This window comes from Corythoichthys intestinalis, chromosome 17 (genome assembly GCF_030265065.1).
Source record: "Corythoichthys intestinalis isolate RoL2023-P3 chromosome 17, ASM3026506v1, whole genome shotgun sequence".
Lineage (NCBI taxonomy): Eukaryota > Metazoa > Chordata > Actinopteri > Syngnathiformes > Syngnathidae > Corythoichthys > Corythoichthys intestinalis.
The window spans coordinates 42,203,101-42,229,198 of record NC_080411.1 but is presented as its reverse complement, the minus strand read 5'-3'; the positions used below and the strand labels follow the sequence as shown (position 1 = coordinate 42,229,198).

The following is a 26,098-nucleotide window of genomic DNA, read 5'->3' as shown; positions in this document are numbered from 1 at the left end:
GAGAATGTTTTCTTCCAACCACGTATCATGAAGTGGGTCTATAGTTCATATTTGCTTGATTTTACTTTCTAGAAAAGGCTCACTTTGAACATGCATTCACTGGACTGCTTGAAGACATTCCCCATTTATTTTATAGACTAAGCAAAAGTGTCTCCTGGTAGGCATATAAAACTGTATATATGAGGCAAGGGGCTACGTTTTGAGCTATGTTAGTTTGCTCTCCCTCTTACAGAGTTGGAACTGTTTGGCTAACTCCCTTATTTTTTTAGTGTTAGTTGAAAACTTTTGGGTTGGACAGAAAAAGATGACCTTTGCTTTCCAGGTATTTCCTGTAAATCTGAATCATATGGAAAATAGCACTGACTTAAACGGATCCTCGGATTTAAAGACTTTAATAAGACACAATTGTTCTCTTTACAAAAATATTTTATTAGAAACACATACAGTATATACAGTATATTGCCATTGATTTAAAAAACTTTAATGCGTATTTAGTACATGTTTTGACCTTCGTAGGGCGCCATGTTTTACGCGTGCAATGCACGTTGGGGGTGATGACGTGGTCGGCTTGGACCGGAAGAATAGCTGTGCTAGCTAGAAAGCGAAGCTAGTATGACGACTGGCATGATTTTGTCGCATTATGCTGCTGGTCAGATTGATTTGTTACAGAGCTGCGGGATGAGTTCCGAACGTCGTACCTCCATCCAATTGCAGCTCATCAGCAGTGTCTTTAAACCGATCCTAGGCGGCTTGCCGAGACATTGCCTTGCTGCCATTTGACAGTTTGTATATCCCTTCGTTGCTAGTTGCATAATTGCCTTGATATTTTTTTTCGATTGTCTGCCTCTCACCGCGGTTTTCCCTCGTTTTTTATTTTTTTATCCCGACCTACTGTCACTGACCCTTTTTGTGTCTCCTTTTTTTTGTGTGTTCAATAAACCTTTTTACGCAATCCATATGCTATTGCTGTCTGCTTGCTGTCTGAAGTGAGTCGCGTTTTCTAATTCCGTGGTCAAGCCAGCCGCACTTTCATTTCAGTTGCGTTTTCCTCTCAGGTTTTACTGCACAGACAACGCATGTGGGTTGCGATTGCTTTATAACAACAATCACAACTCTAACATCATGCAGAAGTATAGTCCTGTGGTTTATGCATTTAATTACATTTGCTGTTCGTTTTGTGATATATCGACAGTGCTGTCCTGATCATCACTTTTCCGCTCAGGTTCAAATTGGAAGGGCAGAACTGACGACATGTTTAGGTAGCTAACGAGTGACACTGTGGAAGTACGGCAACGCTGCCAAGTGACGTCACCGACCAGAGTGCATCGCGTCGTCAACAAGAATGAAGACCTACTAGTTAAACTAATTTTTAAAATGTTTAAAAATGAAAACATTGAGAGGGGTTTGAATATCAAATTATTGTAACTCATACTAACATTTATCTTTTAAGAACTACCAGTCTCTCTGTCCATAGTTCCCTTTAAACATTTGGACATGTGACATTCACAGTATTCATAGTGCTGAATGTTCCCTCATGCAACCCCTAGCAAAAAGTATGGAATGTTTTCTTCAGGCAGTCATCTTTCTAAATCTCACTGAACCAGCACCAAACAAAAGTTCCAGCATCATCACCTTGTCAAGAGTCAAGAATCTGCATTGGACAAGGTGTCAAGGGTCAAGAATCTGCATTGGACAAAGTGATGATGCTGGAACTTTGGTTTGGTGCCGTTCCAGGGAGATTTATAAAGATGACTGCCTGAAGAAAACATCAAAATTCCCTCAGTCCTTGATGATATGGGGCTGCATGTCAGGCAAAGGCACTGGCGAGATGGCTGTGGTTAAATCTTCAATAAATGCACAAGTTTACATTGAAATTTTAGACAGCTTTCTTATCCCTTCAATTGAAAATATGTTTGGGGATAATGAAATCATTTTCCAAGATGACAATGCATCATGTCACAGAGCTAAAACTGTAAAGCATTCCTTGGAGAAAGACTCATCCAGTCAATGTCCTGGCCTGGAAAAAGCCCAGATCTCAACCCTATTGAAAAACTGTGGTGGAAATTGAAAAAAAATGGTCCACAGCAAGGGTCCGACCTGCAAGGATGGTCTGGCAACTGCAATCAAAGAGAGTTGGCACCAAATTGATGAAGAATACTCATCAAGTCCATGCCTCAGAGACTGCAAGCTGTCATAAAAGCCAGAGGTGATGCTACTAAATACTAGAGATGTGTTTTGATTGTTATTCCTTTGTTTGTTTCTCATGAGTCCATATTTTTTTCCTCAGACTGGAGTGAGTCCATATACTGTATATTTCCCTGCACTTGCTCTAAAAGTAACATATACTGACCACCACATTGTTTTTTATTCATTTCTTTTAGTGTTTCTGAATGCTAAATAGTTGCACTTTTGAACTAATTCATATTTTTTTCAAGCTTTTTATCTGAGTTTGTTCTGCATGATAAAATGTCTGAATGAGTGCTCATCCGAGACTTGTGATTCCATACTTTTTGCTAGGGGTTGTAGTTTCACATTTGGGTTTTACTTGTAACATATATGAACCTGGTTTATTAAAGAAAACAGGAGTGGGTGTAAGAAATTTCGTGAAAGCTGTAAACAACAATCACGCAAAACATTAGTAACAACACCAAGGGGCACAGATGAAGATATCATTATCTACTGTTTGCAGAGGACTTCATAAGAAGCTTTACCAGGGGAGGCACAGTACTAATTGGAATTTTTTCCTCTTTTGAAGTCAAACACAAATGTTTTTAGTCTACAAAAATGACGTAATTGGCCTTGCGGTTCCCCCCCAAAAATAGCAAAGCTGTTTGCTATTTCTATACACAGTATGTTTTTGGGTTGTTGTTAAAGTAAATAAGTTGATTTCATCTTTAATCACACATAAAAATGTATCTATAGGTTCTGATGTACTGGTTGTCATTAAGTTTTTTTCTAACTTCATGCACAACCTATAACTTCATTCATTGTGACAGTGGTGTACACTGCTGTAAAAGGTAAGACCATGATGCAGTATCAACAGCAGATGCGGGCTAACTTTCTTGCTTACGTACAGTATATTTTGACAATAGAAGGGGGCCATATTAAACTACAGCCACAGCATGTTCAATCAAAGTATAAAAAAAACATAGGCATCATTGGCAAAGGCAGGCCATTAACCAATCCATGTGCTCTATTGTTCCCTTGTTTTACTGTATAATCTACACTGCTAGGCCAAAAGTGTTGGAACCCCTGCAATTTTGTCAGATAATGCTCAATTTCTCCCAGAAAATGATGGCAATTACAAATGCTTTGGTCATAAAATCTTCCATCTATTTTGATTTTGCTTGCAATGAACACACAAGAGAATAATAAATGAAATTAAATCATTATCATTTTACACAAAACTCCAAAAATGGGCCGTACAAAAGTATTGGCACCCTCAGCCTAATACTTGTAGCACAACCTTTAGACAAAATAACTGCAAACAACCGCTTCCGGTATCCATCAATGAGTTTCTTACAATGCTCTGCTGCAATTTTAGACCATTCTTCTTTGGCCAACTGCTTGAGGTCTCTGAGATTTGAAGGGCGCCTTCTCCAAACTGCCATTTTCAGATCTCGCCACAGGTATTCTTTGGGATTCAGGTCTTGACGCATTGCTGGCCACTTTAGAACTCTTCAGTGCTTTCTCTCAAACCATTTTCTAGTGCTTTTAGAAGTGTGTTTTGGGTCATTGTCCTGCTGGAAGACACATGACCTCTGAGGGAGACTCAACTTTCTCACACTGGGCCCTACATTATACTGCAAAATTTGTTGGTAGTCTTCAGACTTGAAATGCCATGCACACGGTCAAGCAGTCCAATACCAGAAGAAGCAAAGCAACCCAAAAACATCAGGGAACCTCCGCTATGCTTGACTGTGGGGACCGTGTTCTTTTCTTTGAAGGCCTTGGTTTTTTTCCTGTAAACTCTATGTTGATGCCTTTTCTCAAAAAGCTTTCGTCTCATGTGACCAGAGAACATTCTTCCAAAACGTTTTTTGGCTTTCTCAGGTAAGTTTTGGCAAACTCCAGCCTGGCTTTTTTATGTTTCTGGGTCAGAAGTGCGGTCTTCCTGGGTATCCTACCCTAGAGTCCCTTTTCATTCAGACGCCGACGGATAGTACGGGTTGACACTGTTGTACACTTGGACTGCAGGACAGCTTGAACTTGTTTGGATGTTAGTCCAGGTTCTTTATCCACCATCCGCACAATCTTTCGTTGAAATCTCTCATCAATTTTTCTTTTCCGTCCACATTAACCACGGTGCTATGGGCTTTAAAGTGCGTACGACAGGAGAAAAAAACGTCTTAAATAGGATTATTATGTTAATTAGAATCATATTTTGAGACGATTCAACTATATACATCAATTTCGCAAAGTGCAGATGACGAGAAATTAGTCTTTTAATCTGCTGGTTAGCCACGCCTACCATTATAAGGCTGTAGCGTCCCCAACAGGTGGATGACGTCAGTGCAGTCACGATTTCATCTGATTTAGCATACTGCCCATTGAGGGGGAATTATTCACAACGAGGCAAACGCGACGAAGAGAGACGCAAAATGTTATTGTTTCTGTCTCTCCAATATTTTTACAGGATATTCTTTTTATCCAAGTATTTTTCCACAATAGCTAAATAAATGGCTTGAGAAGGACTAGTCAGCCCGTTGAAGAGGAATTATTCAGAACGAGGAAAACGTGACGAAGAGAGCCGCAAAATGTCATTGTTTCAGTCTCTCTACTCCAATATTTTTACAGGATATTCTTTTTATTCAAGTATTTTTTTCCCCAATAGCTAAATAAATGGCTTGAGAAGGACTAGTCAGCCCGTTGAGGGGGAATTTTTCAGAACGAGGAAAACGTGACAAAGAGAGCCGCAAAATGTCATTGTTTCAGTCTCTCTACTCCAACATTTTTAAAGGATATTCTTTTTATCCAAATATTTTTCCCCAATAGCTAAATAAATGGCATGGTCATGACAAATAACAGTCTTGTGCTAAATGGAATATAAAATAATAAAAATGCATTTTTATTCCAGACGGCATGTTAAAATTACTCCATAATGGTCAAAACTGTCCACTTCACGTTTACTGCCGCACCTCCCGAACGATATTTTATGCCACCTAAATCGGGCTTATGTCATTTCCCTTCCCCGGCTTTGAAGAATGTAAACAAACCAAGAGGCGTGACAGCTAGCCGACATGCTAACCCGAACCGAGTGATGTTTCAAAGTCTTCAAAGCAGAAAATCACACATAACTAGCCTGGGTCATTTCACATGACGACTGGGTTGTCGATTGTCTTCGCTGATCGGCAAACCGCCCAGCGGAGAGCAATTTACAGCTCGTTCCCCAGCTACTACGGACAGGACAGCTCGCCGGGGAAGCAGCTGGACAATGTTGCTAATGTGTATGAGGAGAGCTTTTTACATGCCCATTCATGACGAAACGTAAGTAGTCCTTTATCTAAAGAAAGTTTGTAGTGGTGACTTTGTAATCGGTGTATTCGCGGCTATTTTTAACACAAACTTGCAATTTCTGATCAGGTGGAAGATTTTTCACAACACTGGGCACACCAAGAGGGGAAAAGCCGAGTATAGTGCTCGCCCGGCGGGGGGATGTGCGACAAGCTGCCGATCGTAGACGAAGTGGACAAGGAGCATGTCAGCCACAAAATGCAAGCCACCTCTGTATTAAAATGATCCCAGTATTTGACCTAAAACAAAACACAATGTTTACTCACTTCCTCGTAAGTCACATGGTCCAACAGTAGTAGGGCTTGTTTTGGCCAATATCCACCGGTAAATGGGAACCTTTTGAAACCCTTAAAAGGCGCACACACCTCTCTCTCATACAGCAAGATTTTTCTGCAGCCGTTTGGCTGGCGCGATGCGAAAAATAAACTTATTAATCCGCAAAATCAGATGAATCCTTAGGCCTTCTTATACAACAGTACGGCTGTATAGTGAAGAGGACTCCTTCCTCCGTACACGTCACAACGCCCTCTTTCTCAACTCAAGACTGTTGCCGGAAGTCACTCATTTTAATGGCAGGAATTAAAAAAACTAAATAAATATAGCGCTTGCTTCCACACACATACAAGCGGTCCATTTCATTCAGGAGCACGAAATACCGCGTGTATTATGAAATAAACATGCTTTTTCGTGTCATAGGCACTTTAAACTTATTGATGACCGTACGCACGGTAGACACAGGAACACTGGGGTCTTTGGAGATGGACTTGTAGCCCTGAGATTGCCCATGGTCCCTCACAATTTTGCTTCTCAAGTCCTCAGTTCTTTGGTCTTCTTTCTCTTCTCAATGCTCAATGTGGTACACACAATGACATAGGACAGCGGTTCAGTCAACTTTAATCCATTTTAACTGGCTGCAAGTGTGATTTAGTTACTGCCACCACTTGTTATGTGCCACCGGTAAGTAACAGGTGCTGTTCAACACAGAAATTAGAGAAGCATCACATGATTTTTCAAAGTTTTCTGGGAGAAATTGAGCATTGTCTGACAGAATTGCAGGGGTGCCAATACTTTTGGCTAGCACTGTATTTTCCTCACTGTAAGTACAAAAAAAGTGAGTACTTCATCCACCACTGGTAGTCACAATGATGTGGCCTGCAGCAGCGCTACTGTATATATTAAACTTGTATTTCACAAGTATCATCTGAGGGGTTAGATGTTTTACGAGACAATCAACCCCGCTGCCATGCCTTTTAGATGACTATGTTCTTATTAAGACGTGCTTAGTCATAAAGAGTATACCAAGTGAACTTTGAATGAAGTAACCTGTGTTGATTGTAGTTGGTCAAATGGCGAGACTCTAGTGAGCATGAGTAATAATGCTTATTGACATGGGTCACGTAACGTTCGTGAGATTAAATAAACAGGGGGAAACAAACTTACGTGGTCTGTATTTTGGTTCGCGGGGGTGCTAGAGCCATCCCTGCTGACCCCAAGAACGATAAAGCCTCAGATGGTCTAGCATCCTCTGCTTAGCCTACCGGTGCCGTGAACTGGCACATCTTAAGTTGTCTCCCTGAGTGCGTGGTTAATTGCTGCTACCACGATGCTGTGTAAACAGATTGTTTTTAAACCCTCTTTAGACCAGCTGTCTGGAACTAATACATTTCTCTTCTTCTCTAAATATCGCCCACCTCCCTCTTGTACTTTCCCCCCCATCTGTCAAGAAAAGAATGTCTATCAGAGACTCAGTAATGAGAAGTGAGCTGTTTTTCCCACTCCCTCCCCTCTCATCAGCAGCTGTCTCTTCCAACATTCCTCCTAATATTTCTTCATTCCAACACAGCCTTGACCTTTGCTTAAAAGTCATTAAGATATTGGAAGGGCCCAAAAATTGAGGGAGGGGGCGCAACGGCAGGGTGTTAGGTCAGTACAGCTGTAGCACAATCTAATGGAAAGCAATATTGTTTGTATCAGAACTTAATGAATAACTGTACGTGTTGTATTATTATTGATTATATTCGTAAAGCATGTACAACCCCTAGCAAAAAGTATGGAATCACCAGTCTTGGACGAGCACTCACTCAGACATTTTATCATGTAGAAAAAACTCAGATAAAAAGCTTGAAAAAATAATGAAAAAGTACAACTCTTTTGCATTCAGAAACACTAAAAGAAATGAATAAAAAACATTTTGGTGGTCAGTAAATGTTACTTTTATTGAGCAAGTGCATGGAAATTGTGAGAGAATTTATTCATGCTTAAAACACAACCATTATATATTATATGTTGAAGGCTTTTGTTATGCTTGCATGAGAACATTATAGTATAGAGTATCATTGTTAAAATAATCTGTTGTAATCTTTTTGAGTGGGCTTTCTCATGGCCTTGACGATTGGCCAATATCAGTCAATATGCCCAAATATGGACTGTCATTTTCCTGTTGTTTCCAATATGCCCTGAATGAGTACAATATAGCAACTGTGGCTTATCAAACTTCTTCCTGGCCACAGCTTGTGATTCAAGGTTACAGTTTAAGGTGGTTTTCCCCTATGAGAGATGTTTTTCTGTAACTTGAGATGTTTTTTACTAAGTTTCGATTTCGTTTCTATGGCGTCAACCCATAAATAAAGGGGTGCCCTGTATCTGTCTTTTGTCCACATGCAGAGAGGCACTTTGTGCATTATTCCATGTCTGTACCCAAGAGCTCTTGTACTAAAACCTACTAAATCCATGGTTGTGGTCGTATTTATTTCTCTAATCTAGCTATCGAGGTAACACTTGTCTCGGAGTTCAAACTTGAGCTTCCCTGACAGAAATATATATATGGAATCACTACATTCTGAGGAAAAAAATATGGAATCATGAGAAACAAACAAAGAAATAAACAATCAAAGCACCACCTCGGGCTTTTACGACAGCTTGCAATCTCTGAGGCATGGACTTGATGAGTATTCTTCATCAAATTGGTGCCAACTCTCTTTGATTGCAGTTGCCAGATCATCCTTGCAGGTCGGACACTTTCTGTGGAACATTTTTTTTTTGTTTCAATTTCCACCACAGGTTTTCAATAGGGTTAAGATCTGGGCTATTTGCAGGCCATGACATTGACTGGATGAGTCTTTCTCCAAGAAATACTTTAACAGTTTTAGCTCTGTGGCATGATGCATTGTCATATTGGAAAATGGCAAACATATTTTCAGTTGAAGGGTTAAGAAAGCTGTTTAAAATTTCAATGTAAACTTTAAAATCTAAACATTTATTGAAGATTAAAACACAGCCATCTCCCCAGTGCCTTTGCCTGACATGCAGCCCTGTATCATCAAGGACTGAGGGAATTTTGATGTTTTCTTCAGGCAGTCATCTTTGTAAATCTCACTGGCACGGCACCAACCCAAAGTTCCACCACCATCACCTTGTCCAATGCAGATTCTGGACTCTTGACAAGGTGACGATGCAGGAACTTTGGTTTGGTGCTGTTCCATTTTGATTTACAAAGATGACTGCCTCAAGAAAACATCAAAATTCCCTCAGTCCTTGATGATATGACTTTTGAACTAATTCATTATTTTTCAAGCTTTTTATCCAAGTTTGTTCTACATGATAAAATGTCTGAGTGAGTGCTCATCCGAGACTGTTGATTCCATACTTTTTGCTATGGGGTTTTAGTAGACTCACATACCAGAAATGGTTGAAATATGTGTATCATTCGTTGTTTCTATTTTAAATGGATTTAAACTTATTTATTGGTTCTCATTTAATCTAATAACAAAAAGAAAAACTGCAGATTTTTTTTAATTTAGATTGATAATATTCAAAAGATCATGTTTAAATACTGTACTGGATGTTTGGTAACAAGTACAGCTATGTCAACTTGTTGACCACAGTTTTTATTACACCGCTAATGGAAAGATGGAATACACAGTGGTACCTTGACAATCATTTCAACACGCGATCTTTTCGACATCCGACATAAAATTCCCCATTTGTTTCTACATCTGACGACATGCTCGAAAAACGAGAATTTATGACAGCGCTTTTCTGTCTTCTGCTGCCCCCGCGACCTGATCCTGGATTGAGTGGTAGATGATGTATGAATGAATGGAATAGTACGAGAATAAGTTGTATTATTACATCAGGCTAATATATCTATTTCAGCAGCTATACGTACTTTACGTAGCGCGTTGCCGCCTCCATTAAAATCCACAGTATTAGAAGCATCTTTTGTTTAAGAATTGCTTTTACAAAACAGGAAATCCTGATTATTTTGCCTCATCTACATTAAATTATAATCAATAGAAGAATTTATACTAATGCTTTGTCGTAGCTCCCAGCTAAGGTATGTAAAGTGCGTAGCGGCTCACAGCTACCTTCCCCCTACGTAATATTTGCAACTTTTTATCGCTTTCTCATATTTATGCGTTCACTCTTCTTCTACTCCCAGTAAAAGTGTGTTCTCCACTGCAGGAGACACTATGCGCTTATTGACTAACGCTTCCTGCCTGAGAAGGCAGATATAATCATTTTCCTAAAAAAAAATCTGTTTCTGAATTTATACTGTACCCGCTGCTAATCTGGACTGGGGTTTTACAAGTTGTTTTTTAGTTTGTTTGATATTCTGCACATAGGAGGAGTTTGACTTTTTGGGCCTGGGGGGCACAACATGTTGATGACCCCGAAACGCAGTGTCAGCAATAAATTAACTTACAAGAATATTTATAATAATATGCTTAGGACAGCTATACTTTTCGCCAAGATCGTCATCCATTTAATATGGTACGCCCTCTGGTGGCTTGCCAATGTAGTTACCTTCATCAAAAATTGTACCCCCTGGGGGGAGTCACTGCGCTGCACTGATTTGCTTGATTTCCATGTGTAGGTGATGCAGTTATATGCGCGGTTTTAAAACATGACCCATCCATCAAAAAAAAACTTTTTTTTTTCTTCTGCCATATAACGTAACATTCGTACTGAACGTAAAAAAGGCCATGTTTTACTGTTTTACGGTTTTACTCGTAGGATGACCTATAACTGTTATTACTATAATTCAAGTCCTTTGTGGAGTTTCTCCAGTTTAATAAACGTCAATGTTCAAAATATATAACTGTGGTTCTTTTCTGGCTTCAATTAATTGTTTAAGTCGACATAACTCATAACTAATGTGTCTGTGTGTGCGCTCCCGCGGCCAGGGCATACAATTTTTGATGGGGGTAACTTCATTGGCAAGACACCGGTGGTGGCTCTGTTATACAATTAGCATCTTTAGTGGGGCAAATTGAAACTCAGCACACCATTTTGACAGAGCGCTCTGGCGGTTCATGGTCCACATTTTCAATCCATGGTTCTTGCTCAGTAGTTGTTGTCACTTTTTAAAGATTAAGTTTGAAAAAAATTACCTATATCCATCTTGCCTCTTCAGTCTTTGGGTGGTTTTGGCTAAGCAAAGCAAATGACTGTCTGAGGTGCTAGTCCCATGATCAGTTCGAAAAATAATTCTGTGATGATGTGCGCCTAGTGCAGTTGAAGAAGCGATGCATACACAGCGAGTCCATTTCTCTAATCCAATAGTTTATTTTGGTGGCGTCTTGTAACTTAACTCAAATGCTCTTTATCCAAATAAAAGTAACAAACCATAACACTCAAAAACGTATTCACAACGGAACAAACAAATTTCGAGCACAATGCACTAAGCCACAGTTAAAAACTGTTCTGCCCTCCTCACTACCAACCACTGTGTCATGATTAGTTGTCATTTTAAGTGTACCGGGGCTGACTCCAGGTCAGTGGAAAGAAACTTTTGACAGCCCCTAGTGGCAAGGAGTAAAATGACATTAATAACACAAATCAGGAATATGGCTCATACAAATTTTTTTTCCCCATTTCATTCATTTTAGTTGTTTGTGTTATTGCTTTGCAAGTTTTATAGACAATATTTTGCTGAAAAACATATATTACATATATATATTTCATAATCATATATAGGAAAGTCAGTTACATGCAATGACACTATTAGGCCCCCCTTAAAATCCGCTTATGATTCTGCACCCGGTTAGCTTACCAGTGGGAGCTCAATAACATGTAAAAATGCCTGCAGCATAAGACACTCTAAAACATAGGCAAAAGAATATGTGATGTTTTCTCCGTGAGCTTTTGAAAAATAAACATCTTTGTGAACGTGCACTCCTGTGGAAAGGAACTTCATCATACTCAAGTTCAAAGACTGATATTTATTTACAATTTAAAAATAGCTCTGTGAGAAATTCATAGTTAATTTAAAGTTGATATGATTTTTAAAAAATAATCGAGAAGTTAAGAAATTAATATAAACTATGCAATTTCTTTGAGGCTGCCTATTAAAAGAGTCGGAAACAAGAATCGTTTGGAACCGTAAACGAAACATGGAATTGGAACTGTTCAAATTAAAACGATGCCCAACCCTAACTAAAACTAGACGCGATTTGTATGAGATTTTTTAAAACTAGATGTAGACAAAGACATTTTGTTGTCCATAAAATACAAAGACAAGAATAAAAAGGTCTGCCAGGAACAACATTGGATAGAATGAACATGAACTTTGTAAAACAGCATCTTGGAATAAATAAAGCAATCCCTCATTTTAATAACCGTATTTACAAAGTATTCACAGAGGAGCATATATTATAGTATTTTGTGAACTCACCTTTCCAGCAGCGGAGGCTCCCTGTTCCACAGAGTATCTGTGAAAAAGGCGATGAAGACCAATTAGACACCAGACAACGAAAACAGCTCGCTATCGACACTAATGATGGCATTATAATGCTTATTGTGGATTAGTTTGGCCTTTTATGACCCGACCTGAGTCCTGCAATGTTGCGTATGAATGAAATCACTTTTTCCTAAATAGGATAGTAGCACAATTAACTCAAAGGCTGTCAGTGACTGTGATAAATGTCCAGTAATGTGGCTCTTTTCAGACTTCTGCTATGAATTTAAATTAGCTTATCACTAGTAGATGTCCGATCCATTTGAACTGGGAGGGTGGCAGCGAATGAGCCTTTGTTCAGTGACGTGATTGGGCCCGATTTCCGCTAACATGATCAGATTGGTGACATACCTAGTTTTACTAGCTGTATTTATAGACTTTAATCTTGATATTATTACTTCTTCCAGTCTAGTCTTGTGTGCTTTATATGCTTGATAGAGTAGCTGATTACATATTATATTCCATTGGGAAGGGAACACTGAGTACTCTGCCCAGTATTCAGTTACAAAGGTTGCATAGGCAGCACGCACTTTGACTGAGCTGAGTGCAGAAAACCATGTCTTGGCTGAAGAAAGGCAGTGCACTATAATAAAAACACTCACAACAGCATTTCTCAGTAATTTGAGCTACATATGAATATCGGGAATTCAGTTGCTATCCTGCATCCCTCTGTAACCATGTTGTTGCAGCAAAAGAACCCCATTAGATTTGACCTCGGTCTAGTGAGGTTTATTTTATTCATTTATTATTATTATCATTTTTTGTAGCTCCTTTCAATCTGCGAACCAAAGCAGCCTTTTTACTGTTTTTGTCTGCGTCGCTGTTTTGTATGAATGGTAAATTTTACACAATGGCTATGTGAAAAGGAAAAGCAAAAAGCCAGGACAGGGGCAGTTTAACAGCTAACTGTTGTTGACAGCATTTTTTGGTATTGCTTGTGACATGGCAAAATGAGAGAAAACCTGTAAAAAAAAAAAAAAAAAAAAAAAAAAAAAAAAAAAGGGGTCTTTTTTAACGTCTAGACACAATTCAAAACCAATTACCTTTAAAGATTCAGTAACTGAGCATTGTTTGTGTCAATCCTAGCACCCTGTTGATTTCACTATAATGCACATCCACACCACTGAATGACTTTCTAGAGATCCCAATGCTTTGAAATCTTTGCAAATGGTAACAAAAATCCAAGCAAACTAAAATGCAAAGGACTGACTGATGAGTAACATGATCAAACACATGCAAAGCAGAAAACATGCTGGGTTGGTCACAAGTCTCATCTATTTAAACACTGCCTGGAGTTAGTGAAGACGTTTCTAGTTGAAGCATATTACAATTTGATTGCAAATACTGGACTGTCTCAGAAAATTAGAATACACAATATTCTAATTTTCTGAGACAGTCCTGTATATTGTTCTATGTAAAGGACGTCAGCCAAGGTCGGCCCCCCACATTTTTACCACGCCAAATCTGGTCCCCTTTGCAAAAAGTTTGGACACCCCTGCTTTAAATGGTGGATTAATGTACAGGACTGTCTCAGAAAATTAGAATATTGTGTATTCTAATTTTCTGAGACAGTCCAGTAGCAACAGATATTACATCAGTTTGCTTCTTCTCAGTTAATGGCATACTGTATATCAAATTCAAACCCCCCTTAGTCAGTTACTATCTAACAATAATATATTTCCTCACTATGTGCAAATTATTAAAAGCACATACAATGCTACCTCGACATACGAACGCATCGACATTCAGTGGTATGAAAAAGTATCTGAACCTTTTGGAATTTCTCAACATAAAATCACCATCAAATGTGATCTGATCTTTGTCAAAATTACACAGATGAAAAAAAAACAGTGCTTTAACTAAAACCACCCAAACATATATAGGTTTTCATATTTTAGTGAGGTTTGTATGCAAACAATGACAGAAGGGGGAAAATAAGTAAGTGAATAATCACACTTAACCCTTTTAAATTATTTTTTACTTTCAGGGCTCCGGAGTGGCTAAGTTAGCGCAAGTCAATTTGGCCGCCTTAGCATGCCAATAAAAAAACAACATATGCACACATGAAAATCATCGATTACCCATGCAATATGCAATCAATAGTGTTGGCTATTCTTTCAGGATAAAGTTATTAAATCTTGCAATTGCATGTTAATAATTGCAGTATGAACAGCAACATTTGTGATCCAGAAGCTCTGCAGAGGAGCAGGGCGGAGTGATATCACATCGTTTTTTTCACCAGTGATTTTTTTTATGTTGTAGCCAGCAGTAAATTTACCAGTTTATATTTTTCCTCGTTCTCTATAGGGAATTTGTGGAAACTTTGCCTTGCCCATTTCTTCTGTCTGTTTCCACAGCCTCTAAATGCACATTTCATTATGTTGCCGGCCATCAGTTAACTAAGCAGACTGATGCTGCATTTGACAAAGGTGGAAAGTCGGAGTTTCCAACCTCCAATCTGGAAAAACATAATTGGAACGCCTCCACTATTTGATCGCTTACAAGAAGGCAGGTTTGCTGGAGGTCAAAATGTTCTTTTGATGGCCAAAATTAAAAACAACTTGTCGCGATCAGCCATCATTGCTGTTTACCTTCCTCGAATGCAGCGTGAGCACTCCTCTTTGTTGTGGTCGTATTACGCGTCTTAAAATACAGGCCTGAAGAATGAAATGAATTACGGCAGTTTTTTTGTGACATTGTTTTGGCCGCATGGGTGTTTTGGAACAAAAAATGGTCTGCATATACCTCGTCATATATTGCAAACTTTTTCTGGGTTTTACTCGCGAGATTCGTCATGCCATCTCTGTGTAGCGATGAATTGCTCATGCGATGGCTCGAGACTATGAGTGGCCCAAAAAACCTTCTTCTGCATGGATTCGGACATCTTTTGTGAGATTCAAGCGGAAGAACTTCTACCCGGTGTTCAAACATATCAGGGTGAGACGGGCCGGTGGTGCGCCCGGTTGCTGGTAGACTTTTAACCCCCACCGGGGCCGGGATCCAACCGTGGCCGGCTGCCGAGCGGCAGCCCTCACTTTCTTTGCACCTCAAGGTTTCCTCGCTGGGATGAACCCTACTCCAGGCAGAGCCTCCATCAGAAGGACTGAGCGGACTTCCGTACGCTGGCTGGGCCGCACTGTCTGCCCGACCACAGCGTACTGCCGCTCCCTACGGCACGAATGGCAGAACAACTCCTCGATCGCGTCTTTTGTTCTCAACATTTCAGCGAAGACAGCTTTGAAAGCCTAAGAGTTTGGTTTTTCAAAGATGTAAGTAGACCCCTACTGGCAATTTGACACATTTATTACTTGATTGTGACCTGTTTTTGTTGTTGTTGTTGCTTGCCTGTCATAAGACAGCTGACAGGTTCTCTATTCATGTCAACTTGATACGTTTATTACTAGATCTATACAACTACTCGTCTGTCTTGCAATTACTGATAATTATATCACAGAATGACTGGGGGGGAGAAGGTTCAGAGAGAAATCACAATGCTCGATGTCTACCACTCTTGCTTTCGTGAAGGTCGAGCTGCCGACCACCAGCGTCTGCTGTGCCGAGTAAATCGTCGTCATCTGACGCCTCAGGTTCAAACGTGTAGGGATTAATTGTAGGTACCGGTAATATTTCCTGGGAGCCTTTGCCATCATTAGCGTCACAAAAGAGCGATCCTGAATGGCAAGGGCGTAGGTTTGCATAGGGACGGTAGGGACATAACACTACCAACTTTTCAGGATGCTTAAAGTGTCCTTTTAAGCAACCCTATTTGTATTATATGAGTTCAGTGATATAGGTAATTTAGATTGTGTTCCCATATGTTGTAAGGATAAAACAGACCCTACCATTAGTAAGTGAATTATATTCATTATGTTCAGACTTACATTTATCCCTTTTCATTTTCTGAATGACCCCCCCCCCGCCCAAACGCACATTTGATTGGCTGATGACTTGACTAGAGGTGGGTAGAGTAGCCAAATAATTCACAGCGTAGCATTGCTTCTAAATAATATTACTCAAGTTAAAAGTAGTCATCCAAAAAAATTATTCAAGTACAAGTAAAAAAAGTGTTTGCTGAAAATAATACTCAAGTAATGTGTAACATTGTGAGTAAATGCTTACAATGTTTGTTTTTTTAAATCATGATATATATTTTCCTCAGCACAATTTGATTGATATGAACTGTTGTTATTATTGCTATACTATATTATTATTATAACCTATCGCATGTCCGTATTAGGCCAAATAATAACAAAAAAATCCTCCAATTCAGACCAGAACAACAATAAGAAACAAAGAGTGCAAGTGCCCTCTAGTGGAGAAAAAAACATCGTTAACTCTGATTGGTATAATAGTGTCATGTGGTTGTTTCGACGTCTCATTGGTGGAACTGAGACGGCCACTGTTGGCTTCGCTGGCAATAATAAAGTCAATATTTAGAATGAAGACGAAAAATGTAACGACTCTAGTGTAGGCCAAAGTAGTGGGGTAAGAGTAGTGTTTCTTCACAAACCTACTCAAGTAAAAGTAAAAAGTATTGTGTGGTAAAACTACTCTAAGAATTACATTTTTTCAAGAAAAAGTTACTCAAGTAAATGTAACTGAGTAAATATAATGCGTTACTACCCACTCCTGGACTTCACCCAACCTGCCTCCTTCGCCCCCTTCGAAAAGGAGGGATTTTAGAAGTGTTTTTTCGGCCAGCAGCAGTGATGTAAAAAAACGTCAATGTTGCGGAAGTGGGGGAAACACCACTAATTTTGCTAAAGAAAGTCCGAATATCATCAGAGTTAGCATAACAATAAACTGTGTGGACATGCTAACCTGCAAAACTACTGTGGTCAGGCCAGCCTCACAAAGACAAACAAAGTCAAGCTAGCCATCTGGATCTTTGTTTGCATTATGTGCATTACAATAATACAACGCAGTGGCTTCAGAGTGCAAGTTCCTTTATTTAAAAAAAAACAAAAAAAAACGGGGAGCTATCCAAGATTGGGTCCACTTCAGGAGGACACTGACATGAACATGAACTGACATGGAAAAAAAATCTGGGAAAGAAATCACACGTCACTCAGAATTTCATTAGAGTACTTTGGTTCGGGGTAGTCTCAGATGTAGATCGGTCGTCTGTAGGGATGGGAATTGATATGATTTTTATGATTCCAATTCCATTATCGATATTGCTTAACGATTCGATTCTTTATTGATTCTATTATCGATTCTAATTTGGGGGAAAAGAAGAACAAACGTTTTGATTGGCATCGAGTTTGTTTAATCAGAAGTCACAACTAGAGATGGGAATTGATAGGATTTTTATGATTCCGATTCCATTATCGATATTGCTTAACGATTCGATTCTTTATCGATTCTCTTATCGATTCTAATTTGGGGGAAAAGAAGAACAACTGTTTTGATTGGCATTGAGTTTGTTTCATCAGAAGTCACAACCTTACAAACCCACAACAAGGTCAAAAGAGGCCCAAAGCCTCAATATTAACTGTAGCAATAAGTGGCAAATGCAGAAGAATGTGTAACATTTTACTGAAACATTTTTCTAATTGAAATAAAAAATATTGGTATATATTCGCATATAGGTCGTTGGTCTGCCGTTGGCAATATGTGTTAAACTTGCAGGGGTCCCCAAACTTTTTCCAGTGAGGGCCACATAACTTTTCCCTTCTCTGATGAGGGGCTGGGGTCAGTTTGTAACAGAAAAAGTGTGACGATTGCAGGAGTACCTAAATGTAAAAAAATTATTGTTTTTCAGAAAGCCACAATCAAATAACCCTTTCTGGCTATTTCACGGAACAAAAGTAAATAAAATAAAAAATAATAATATAATATAATATAATAATAATAATTAATAATTATAACACTATTAATCAAATAGATAATAACCAAACAACCCTCTCTGAGTTCTTCACAGAAAAAGGCCAGAAAATAAATAACACTATTGAGGGAAAAAAAAAAAAATTCAAAATGCTCTCTGGTATTTTCAGGGGGCCAGACCAAATGTCTGGGCAGGCCGTATCCAGCCCGCGGGCCGTAGTTTGGGGACCCCTGTTAAAGTATTATTTACCAGTATGTTGAAATGCATGCCTTTTAGTTTTTATGGTGCTTTCACGCTCAAGTGGGGTCACCCATGCGCTTCCTCACGCGAAGAAGAACGCGCTCACGTGAAGAAGAAGAAATGCCGCATCCAAGCGAGTGAGCGAGTTAGTGAGAGAGGGAAGCACTGCTACGAGCCTACGTTCTTTCTTAATGTTTGTAAAATATCTACAGAGGCAACGCCTGTATGTATCATCTTTTGTGTTGTTGTTGTGTGTTTCCACTCGCGATCGGACACTTAAATCCAGTTGTGTAGTGGTTTGAACGATGTGCTAATGCTAGCGAACGCATGCTAATCGTGTTGTTGTTACTGAATTAGCAACTAATCATCGCTGATTTACGTTGATGCAAACCTATTTGTTATTGGGGACGAAATTGATTTGTTTCATTTCTATTTTTAGTTTCATTCTTCAAGTGATGGTCGAATAAAGTCAGCAAATTATACCAACGTCTTCTGTATCGTCATTTCGGAGTTTAGCTAGCTGTATAGCTGTCTCGGTGAGGACAGTGCAGTCTATTCCCTCCCGGTGCAGTTATCCCAACCTTCCCTCCCGATGCAGTTATCTCCACCTTGCAATGATTGCAAGTTGTGTTGTTGTAATTTTTCCTCGTGAAGTGAAGACACACTTTCGAGCGTTTGAGCTCGAGCGAACCTACGTGTTGTCATTGTTATGTTTACAGCTGCAATGCTCGTGCTAAACCATTGTAACCTTTCATTTTCACCCTCTTTCCTGGTGAAGTGTAGCCAAACTTTGGAGCGGGTGGTGCTTGGCGCCATGCTAGTTTGATGCATCTTGACAACAAGACAGTCACGACGCAATATGCGTCTTCAGGACTCGTTAAATGGATCGTTAAGGCTTTTTCATTGTGATGTCGTGGCCTCGAAGCACTCGGAACCGGTTCAGAATTGGAATCGGATTTCGATTCCCATCCCTAGTCGTCTGATATCTCTGATTATCACCTGAACCAATACACATGAAAGTTAGTATAAATCAATACAGATTTCTTTTGCAGTAATCATTTAGCGTATCAGTTAATTAGGTTCATTTTGGTGAGAAATGTAGCCCTGACCCTCGTTCAGTAATCTGGTCATATTCATCTCCCGTTCCAAGCAAAAACTGTACATGCAGATTATGCTGTCATATCGTCCCTACCAATGTTGAAACCAAACCTACGCCCTTGCTGAATGGTTACTTTCGATGGAAATATCACTGATATCGTTGCTGCTGCTTTGCTCGCTGTGGATAGTCTTCTGTTGCTTTCAAGAATTTAGGTGATACTTCCAGGTTTGGGAAGGGACTATTAACGGACTGCAAAAAACTATTAAAAAAAAAAAACGCAAATTATCCTCGCAGTTACGTGTTAAACATGACATGGTTGTTATGACAAACTTGTCCATAGTTGATATTCGTAAAAATACACCGAAATTTGTAAAGCTCTTTAGCTTCTCTTTAAGTGCCTATGACAGCAAAAAGCATGTTTATTTCATATTTTACACTGTATTTAATGCTCCTGAATGAAATGGACCACATGGATGTGCGTGGAAGCGATCGATTTAGATATTCAATGTTTTGAATCCCGTGCATTAAAATGAATAACATCCTGTTTTGAGGAGTAATGCGAATGTGACGTCACCCGGGTCAGCATCTCACAATACAGCATTGCTATAGCATGCAGATGGACTGCGGATTCAGCTGATTTTGCGGATTAATTTGTTTATTTTTCGCATCATGCCAGCCCAATGTGCTGCAGGATTTTGTTGCTGCACCAGGGAGAAGGGTGTGAGCCTTTTTGGGTTTCAAAAACCTCCACCCTGAGATTGGCCAAAACAAGTCTGACAACTGTGGGACCATTGGACTTACGAGGAAGTGAGTAAACATCATGTTTTGTCTTGTCAAATACTGGGATCATGGCACACATTTTAATGGAGGTGGCTTGCATTCTGTGGCTGACATTGCTCCTTGTCCACCGAGAATGCCCCTCAGCGGATGCTCGGCGGCTTGTCACACCCCCCCATTGGTCCTTCGCGTGCCCACCGGGAGAGCGCTATACTCGGCTTATTGCCCTCGTCGTGTGCCCAATGTTCTGTCAAATTTTCCACCCCATCAAAAATTTCAACTTTGTGTTAAAAATGGCCGCGAATACAGCGATTACAAAGTAAACACTACAAACGTTCCTCAAATAAAGGACTATTAACTTACGTTTGATCATGGATGGACATGTAGAAAAGATCTCATGAGACACATCCTTTCATGTTAGCTGCACAACAACTGCGCGCCGCTCTCTCACTGTTTACGTCACTGTGTAGTTAAGCATTAATTTACGCCATATTCGTGTTGACCATGTGACAGCTACGCACTCCTCTGACGTCGGCCGGTTTGTCCGGTGGTCATTGTCCAGCTGCTTCCCCTGCAAACGAGTTCTCCAGCCCGCAACACGGGAACGACGAGCTGTAACTGGCTTGCCGCCGGGCGGATTGCCGATCAGCAAAGACAGTCGACAACCCCGCCGTAGTGTGAGATGATCCGGAGTAGATGCGCGTGATTTTTCGCTTCAAAAGGCGAGAATAAGACTTTTGAAACATAACTCGGTTCGGTTTAGCATGTCGGTTAGCCGTCATGCCTCTTAGTTTGCCTCCGAAGCTGGGGCAGGGAAATGACAAAAACCGGAGTAACCATTCGGCAGTCGGCAGTTTTAACCATTTGCAGTAATTTTGCCGTCGTACTGAATAAATGCTTTTTTTAATATTTCATATTCCATTCAGCACAAGACTGTTATTTGTCATGACCATACCATTTATTTAGCAATTGAGGAAAAATACTCCGATAAAAAGAATATCCTGTAAAAATATTGGAGTAGAGAATACTAACATTTTGCTGCTCTCTTCGTCATGTTTTCCGCGTTCCGAATAATTCCCCCTCAATGGACTGAATTCTAAATCAGATGAAATTGTGACACCGCCGACGTCATCCTCCAGCTGGGGACACTAGGGCACTATAATGACAGGCAGGGTTAAACGGCAAAATAACAGACTAATTTCTCGTCATCTGCGCTTTACCCAGTTGTTGTATATAGTCGAATCATCTCAAAATATGACTCTAATTCATATAATAATTAGGCCTGTCAACAATAACGCGTTAACGACCATGATTAATCTGGAAATATTAACGCATTAAAAAAAAAAAAAACGTTTAACAATTTACCGCTCACACTAAGTTTGGCCACAACTGCCTCCCGTAGTCCCACATGCTGATGTTTACATTCTCCGCGCGGCAATGCAGGACATAATGCAGCCAGCCACGATGAGTGAGGATGATGACCAAATTCCGTTTTAAAAAGCTGCCTAATGGAAACCTGGATAAAACCAAAGTTGTGTGCACATACTTCTGTGATGAACTGTCCTTCCATCGAAGCTCAACCAGCCTAAAGTACCACCTTCGGGAAAGGCACATCTTCGCTAGTGTTAGCAATGACGCTAACACTGCAGGAACAAGCCGCAGTCATCAAGCTTCACTGGTAGAGTGCGGACTCGGACTTGCCAACAAGAAGAAACCAAGTAGGTTGACTACTGCTATCACTACATGGGTAGCCAGAGACTGTAGAGTGTAGACCCATTAACATAGTCGAAGACGAGGGCCTTGAAAATCTTGACAAACCACAAGACAGGTACAAGTCAATGCCAGCATGGACTCATGTCCACTACAGTGGTGGTCTGCGCACAATAGTGCCCACAGTAAGCTGGCCCACCTTGCAAAAAAGTATCTGGTCACACCTGCCTCCTTGCAAGAGACTATTTTCTTTGACAGGGTACATTGTTCAAAAGAAAAGATCTGCCCTGTTATCTGAAAATGTCAACAAGCTAGTTTGCCTGAGAAGTTGGTTAAAAAAAAAAAATAATAATAAGAGTATGGCTAACTTAAGCAGTGTTTCTAAACATCTTTACACACAGTTTAGTGTAATGTTTTTCAGTTAAGTGTGTGAAAATTGTTTTTTTTTTAATTTTTTTCACACAGCTTTCAGGCCATATAGTGTAAAACTGCAAGTGCTGCATTTATTTGTTTTCAAATGTTGAATTTAACAGACAAGTTGTTTACACATTTTTTGAAATACTGGCTATTGTCACTGTATTGTGCTTGTCTGCCTTTTAAATTGGGAGTCAATTTTGGGTAATATGCCAAACGGTACTTGAGCCACATTGTTAGTCTGAGGCACTTTAATCTGTTAAAACTCTTTGCTGTTTAATACAGACAATTTATTTTATTTTTTATTTGAGTTGTTAAATAAAATTTTAAAACTATTTGGTTAATTATTAATTTATTCACACACCATACATTTCATCTTAAAACAAATTTTAAGTCAATTATAGTATTTTCCTCGATTTTTTTTCCTGAAGAGCAACTTTATTCATCCCGAGGGAAATGTGATTAATCATGCTTAATCACACAATTGACATATGATTAACTAGATTAAATTTTTTAATCGTTTGACAGCACTAATAATAATGCTATTTAAGGCTTTTTTTTAATCTTGTAATAGGCATTTTAAGGAGGTGTGTTTTTGCAGTGTGCGATTGCACCCCTCTAAATTCTGTCTCTGCATGAGAATACATAATTCTGAAAATTATGATACATGAGCCATGTTGAATTAAACGGCTGCCTCTGAAGCATACCTCATTTTCTTGAATTTTTATTTCCATTCAAGTAATGCATACACAAGGTGTCAACGTGGGTGATTTGGTTCTGCCATAATTTCTTGTTTCTTTCATAGATATGGAATATCCCTTTCTGCTGGAGTTATACACCGTAGCTCTCAATCAAACAAAACACATCTATTGTCTTGTATTGAGACAAATAGATGAAAGCCGTCACACAAGCAGCCATCTGTCCTTTGCAAAGCAACCCAATAACCAATGGATAATAACTCAAGGGAGATTCTAGCACATATTTCTTGTTTAAAAGTCTTTTGCATCCATGTTTGCTTTGTAGATTACAGCTAAATTTGTTTTCATCAAGACTATCTAATCTGGAATTCACTCTTGGAGCCAAGACCTGCTGCCAGACATGCCTACAAGATAGGTGGATCAGCTTTGGCAGCTTCAAAAGAGGTTTTACCTTTTCACGTGAAGCTGAAATCACTGCTTTTTTCCACAGAAAGGGTGTGACATTTGCCATCAGTGGGAAGGATGTCAGATCACATTAGATGATGAAAGAGATTCTTTTCAGTGCGTTATTCATTTACCCCTTAGTTTCACTTTTTCTGCAGCTATTCTTAAATGCCAAGCATCTGGCTCTCCTTCATTACACTAATGGCTAAAGGGAGAAATATGTTGATGTTTTTCAGTGATATATTTTCTTCTACTGTTGGCAAACTATGTTTATACACAAACAGCACATGATGAATAAGTCCGTCTTTGTGTTGAGTCTTTTTCCCGTGTTGTTAATAATAAGACAAGTTTAATAAAAATCTGCTCTGCAGATCTTAAATCCCTACTAGCTGTCAAAGGTCAAGTATGTTGATGGTTATTGTGGAGGGGCTCCTGGAAAATACTGAAGATTAAAGTGATTATATTATGTGATCTATGAAAAATATTGGCAAGCTTCTATGTATGACGATAAATGTCCAATCCTTTGATGCACTTTTGTTCGCTGCCACCCTCCCAGTTCAAATGGATTAGACGTCTACTAGTGACAAACAAAATTCACAGCAGGATAGAAAGAGCCACATGATTGGATGCCTAGCATTACTAAAAAACACACTATAATATGTAGCATACATAACAATTCAGTAGCTTTGCATTTGTAGTTAGAACAGAATATTTTTTAATTATGATCTTTACTCAGTTTGCTGCTACAGTATTGTAATTGTGTTCCTTTGGGGGGGTATGACCGTTTATAACAGCCGTATATAAAGTATAAGATACATTACCGTATTTTTCGGACTATAAGTTGCAGGTTTTTCATAGGTTGGGTGTGCGATTTATACTCTGGAGCGACTTATGTGTGATATTATTAACACATTATTACAGGTAGTCACCGGGTTACGACATGCCCGACTTACGTAATTTCTACTTTACGATGCCGGAGTCTCGTCAGCCTTCTTGTCTTCAGTCGTTTTTTTGTTTTTGTTTTTATTTGTCGCGTAACAGTGTATAGCCGCCACCTCTCAGCATTGATAGTAAGTGCAGTATGGTATTTGTCATTTAATGTATTTATTAGAACTGATTAATGTAATCTAATAAATTGATCTCTAAATACTATGCATATCTGGTACAGTGATCCTCGATACTTAGCGCATGCAAAATCACGCCCTCAGTCCATCGCAGATTTTTTTCCAATTAAAAAAAAAAAATAAATACAGTATTTTATAGAGATGTCCCGATCTGATCACAAACAGCCTTTGACTATCCCTCCTGCTGCTCTTCTTGCTCTGCAGCTTGTTAAAGTTAACGATGATTGACAAGGGTGCTGCTTTGATCTTGCCAGAGAAGCTTGGGAGCGCTACCTTTAATAGGCGCTGAGTCATTTAGCTTGTTAAACACCTGTGGTAGTGTGTTGTGTGGTGTTCTAAGCCGCGTGAGTGGATTTGAGAGGACTCACTCCATGAAGCATTTAAAGGGATCCACGGATAGAAAGACTTGTAGTTCTTAAAAGATAACTGTTAGTGCAAGTTATTAGAATTTGATATTGAAACCCCTCTTGATGTTTTCGTTTTTATACAGTTTGTATAATACTATTTTAACTAATAGGTCACTATTGTTGTTGACGTCACAGTGTGTGCCATGTGACGTCACAGTGTGTGCTGTGACGTCACATGGCCACACTGTCAGAATTCCAACTGTCACTCTTGCCAAGCCAAGATGTCATTGGCTAGTTTTACATTAATCAGGGATCAAGCGAATGAGTGTGTTTTTTCCCTTGACTGACATTGTAGTTTCTTTAATCCACAGTGGGAGAGAGAAAGGAGCGTGGACACAGGCATTTAGATTCGTAGCTCGGACCGCGCCATTTATTGGCATAAGCTTCGGCAACTCTTTCACAACACACATAAGTATCATATAGTGAAAATACTACAAAACTAATACTCATATCCCTTAAAAAATGTCCACAAGAAAAAAAGTGCTTGAATATGTAATTACCGAGGCCCTATTCTCACACAGTTAACCCAACAATGCAAAGAGAAGTGGCATTCACAATCAAAATAGATGCGCAAAATACACATCAAACTTACTCAGACTTTGTCAAACTATATTTAAATATTTAGCAACTCCTTTAGCTCAACAAATACACTAAATAGCAATATTTAGTCACAATACACAAACTATAGCTATTGGCGGCACGGTGGCTGAGTGGTTAGCACGTCTGCCTCACAGTTCTGGGGTCAAGGGTTCAATCCCGGGCTTCGGCCTTCCTGTGTGGAGTTTGCATGTTCTCCCCGTGCTTGCGTGGGTTTTTCCTCCCACATTACAAAAACATGCATGATAGGCTGATTGAACACTCTAAATTGTCCGTAGGTATGAGTGTGTGCGTGAATGGTTGTATGTCTCCTTGTGCCCTGCGATTGGCTGGCAACCAGTTCAGGGTGTCCCTTGCCTACTGCACGTAGTTGGCTTGGATAGGCTCCAGCACCTCCGCGACCCTCGTGTGGAAAAGCCGCATGGAAAATGAATGAATGGATGAATACACAAACGATGCTGGGAGCCATTTTCAGGAGTCTTATGAAGACAACACTCAAATAATGAAC

General features: G+C 39.5%; 1 protein-coding gene across 4 annotated transcripts in view; it reads right to left on the bottom strand.

Annotated features, from left to right (window-relative positions):
• whrna (whirlin a) overlaps positions 1-26,098 on the bottom strand; it is a 321,443-nt gene that overhangs the window by 93,906 nt on the left and 201,439 nt on the right. For all 4 annotated transcript variants that reach the window (XM_057818241.1, XM_057818243.1, XM_057818245.1 and 1 more), the window contains exon 5: positions 12,191-12,227. In XM_057818241.1, the coding sequence (XP_057674224.1) occupies positions 12,191-12,227 (37 nt within the window). The remainder of the gene's footprint in view (positions 1-12,190; positions 12,228-26,098) is intronic.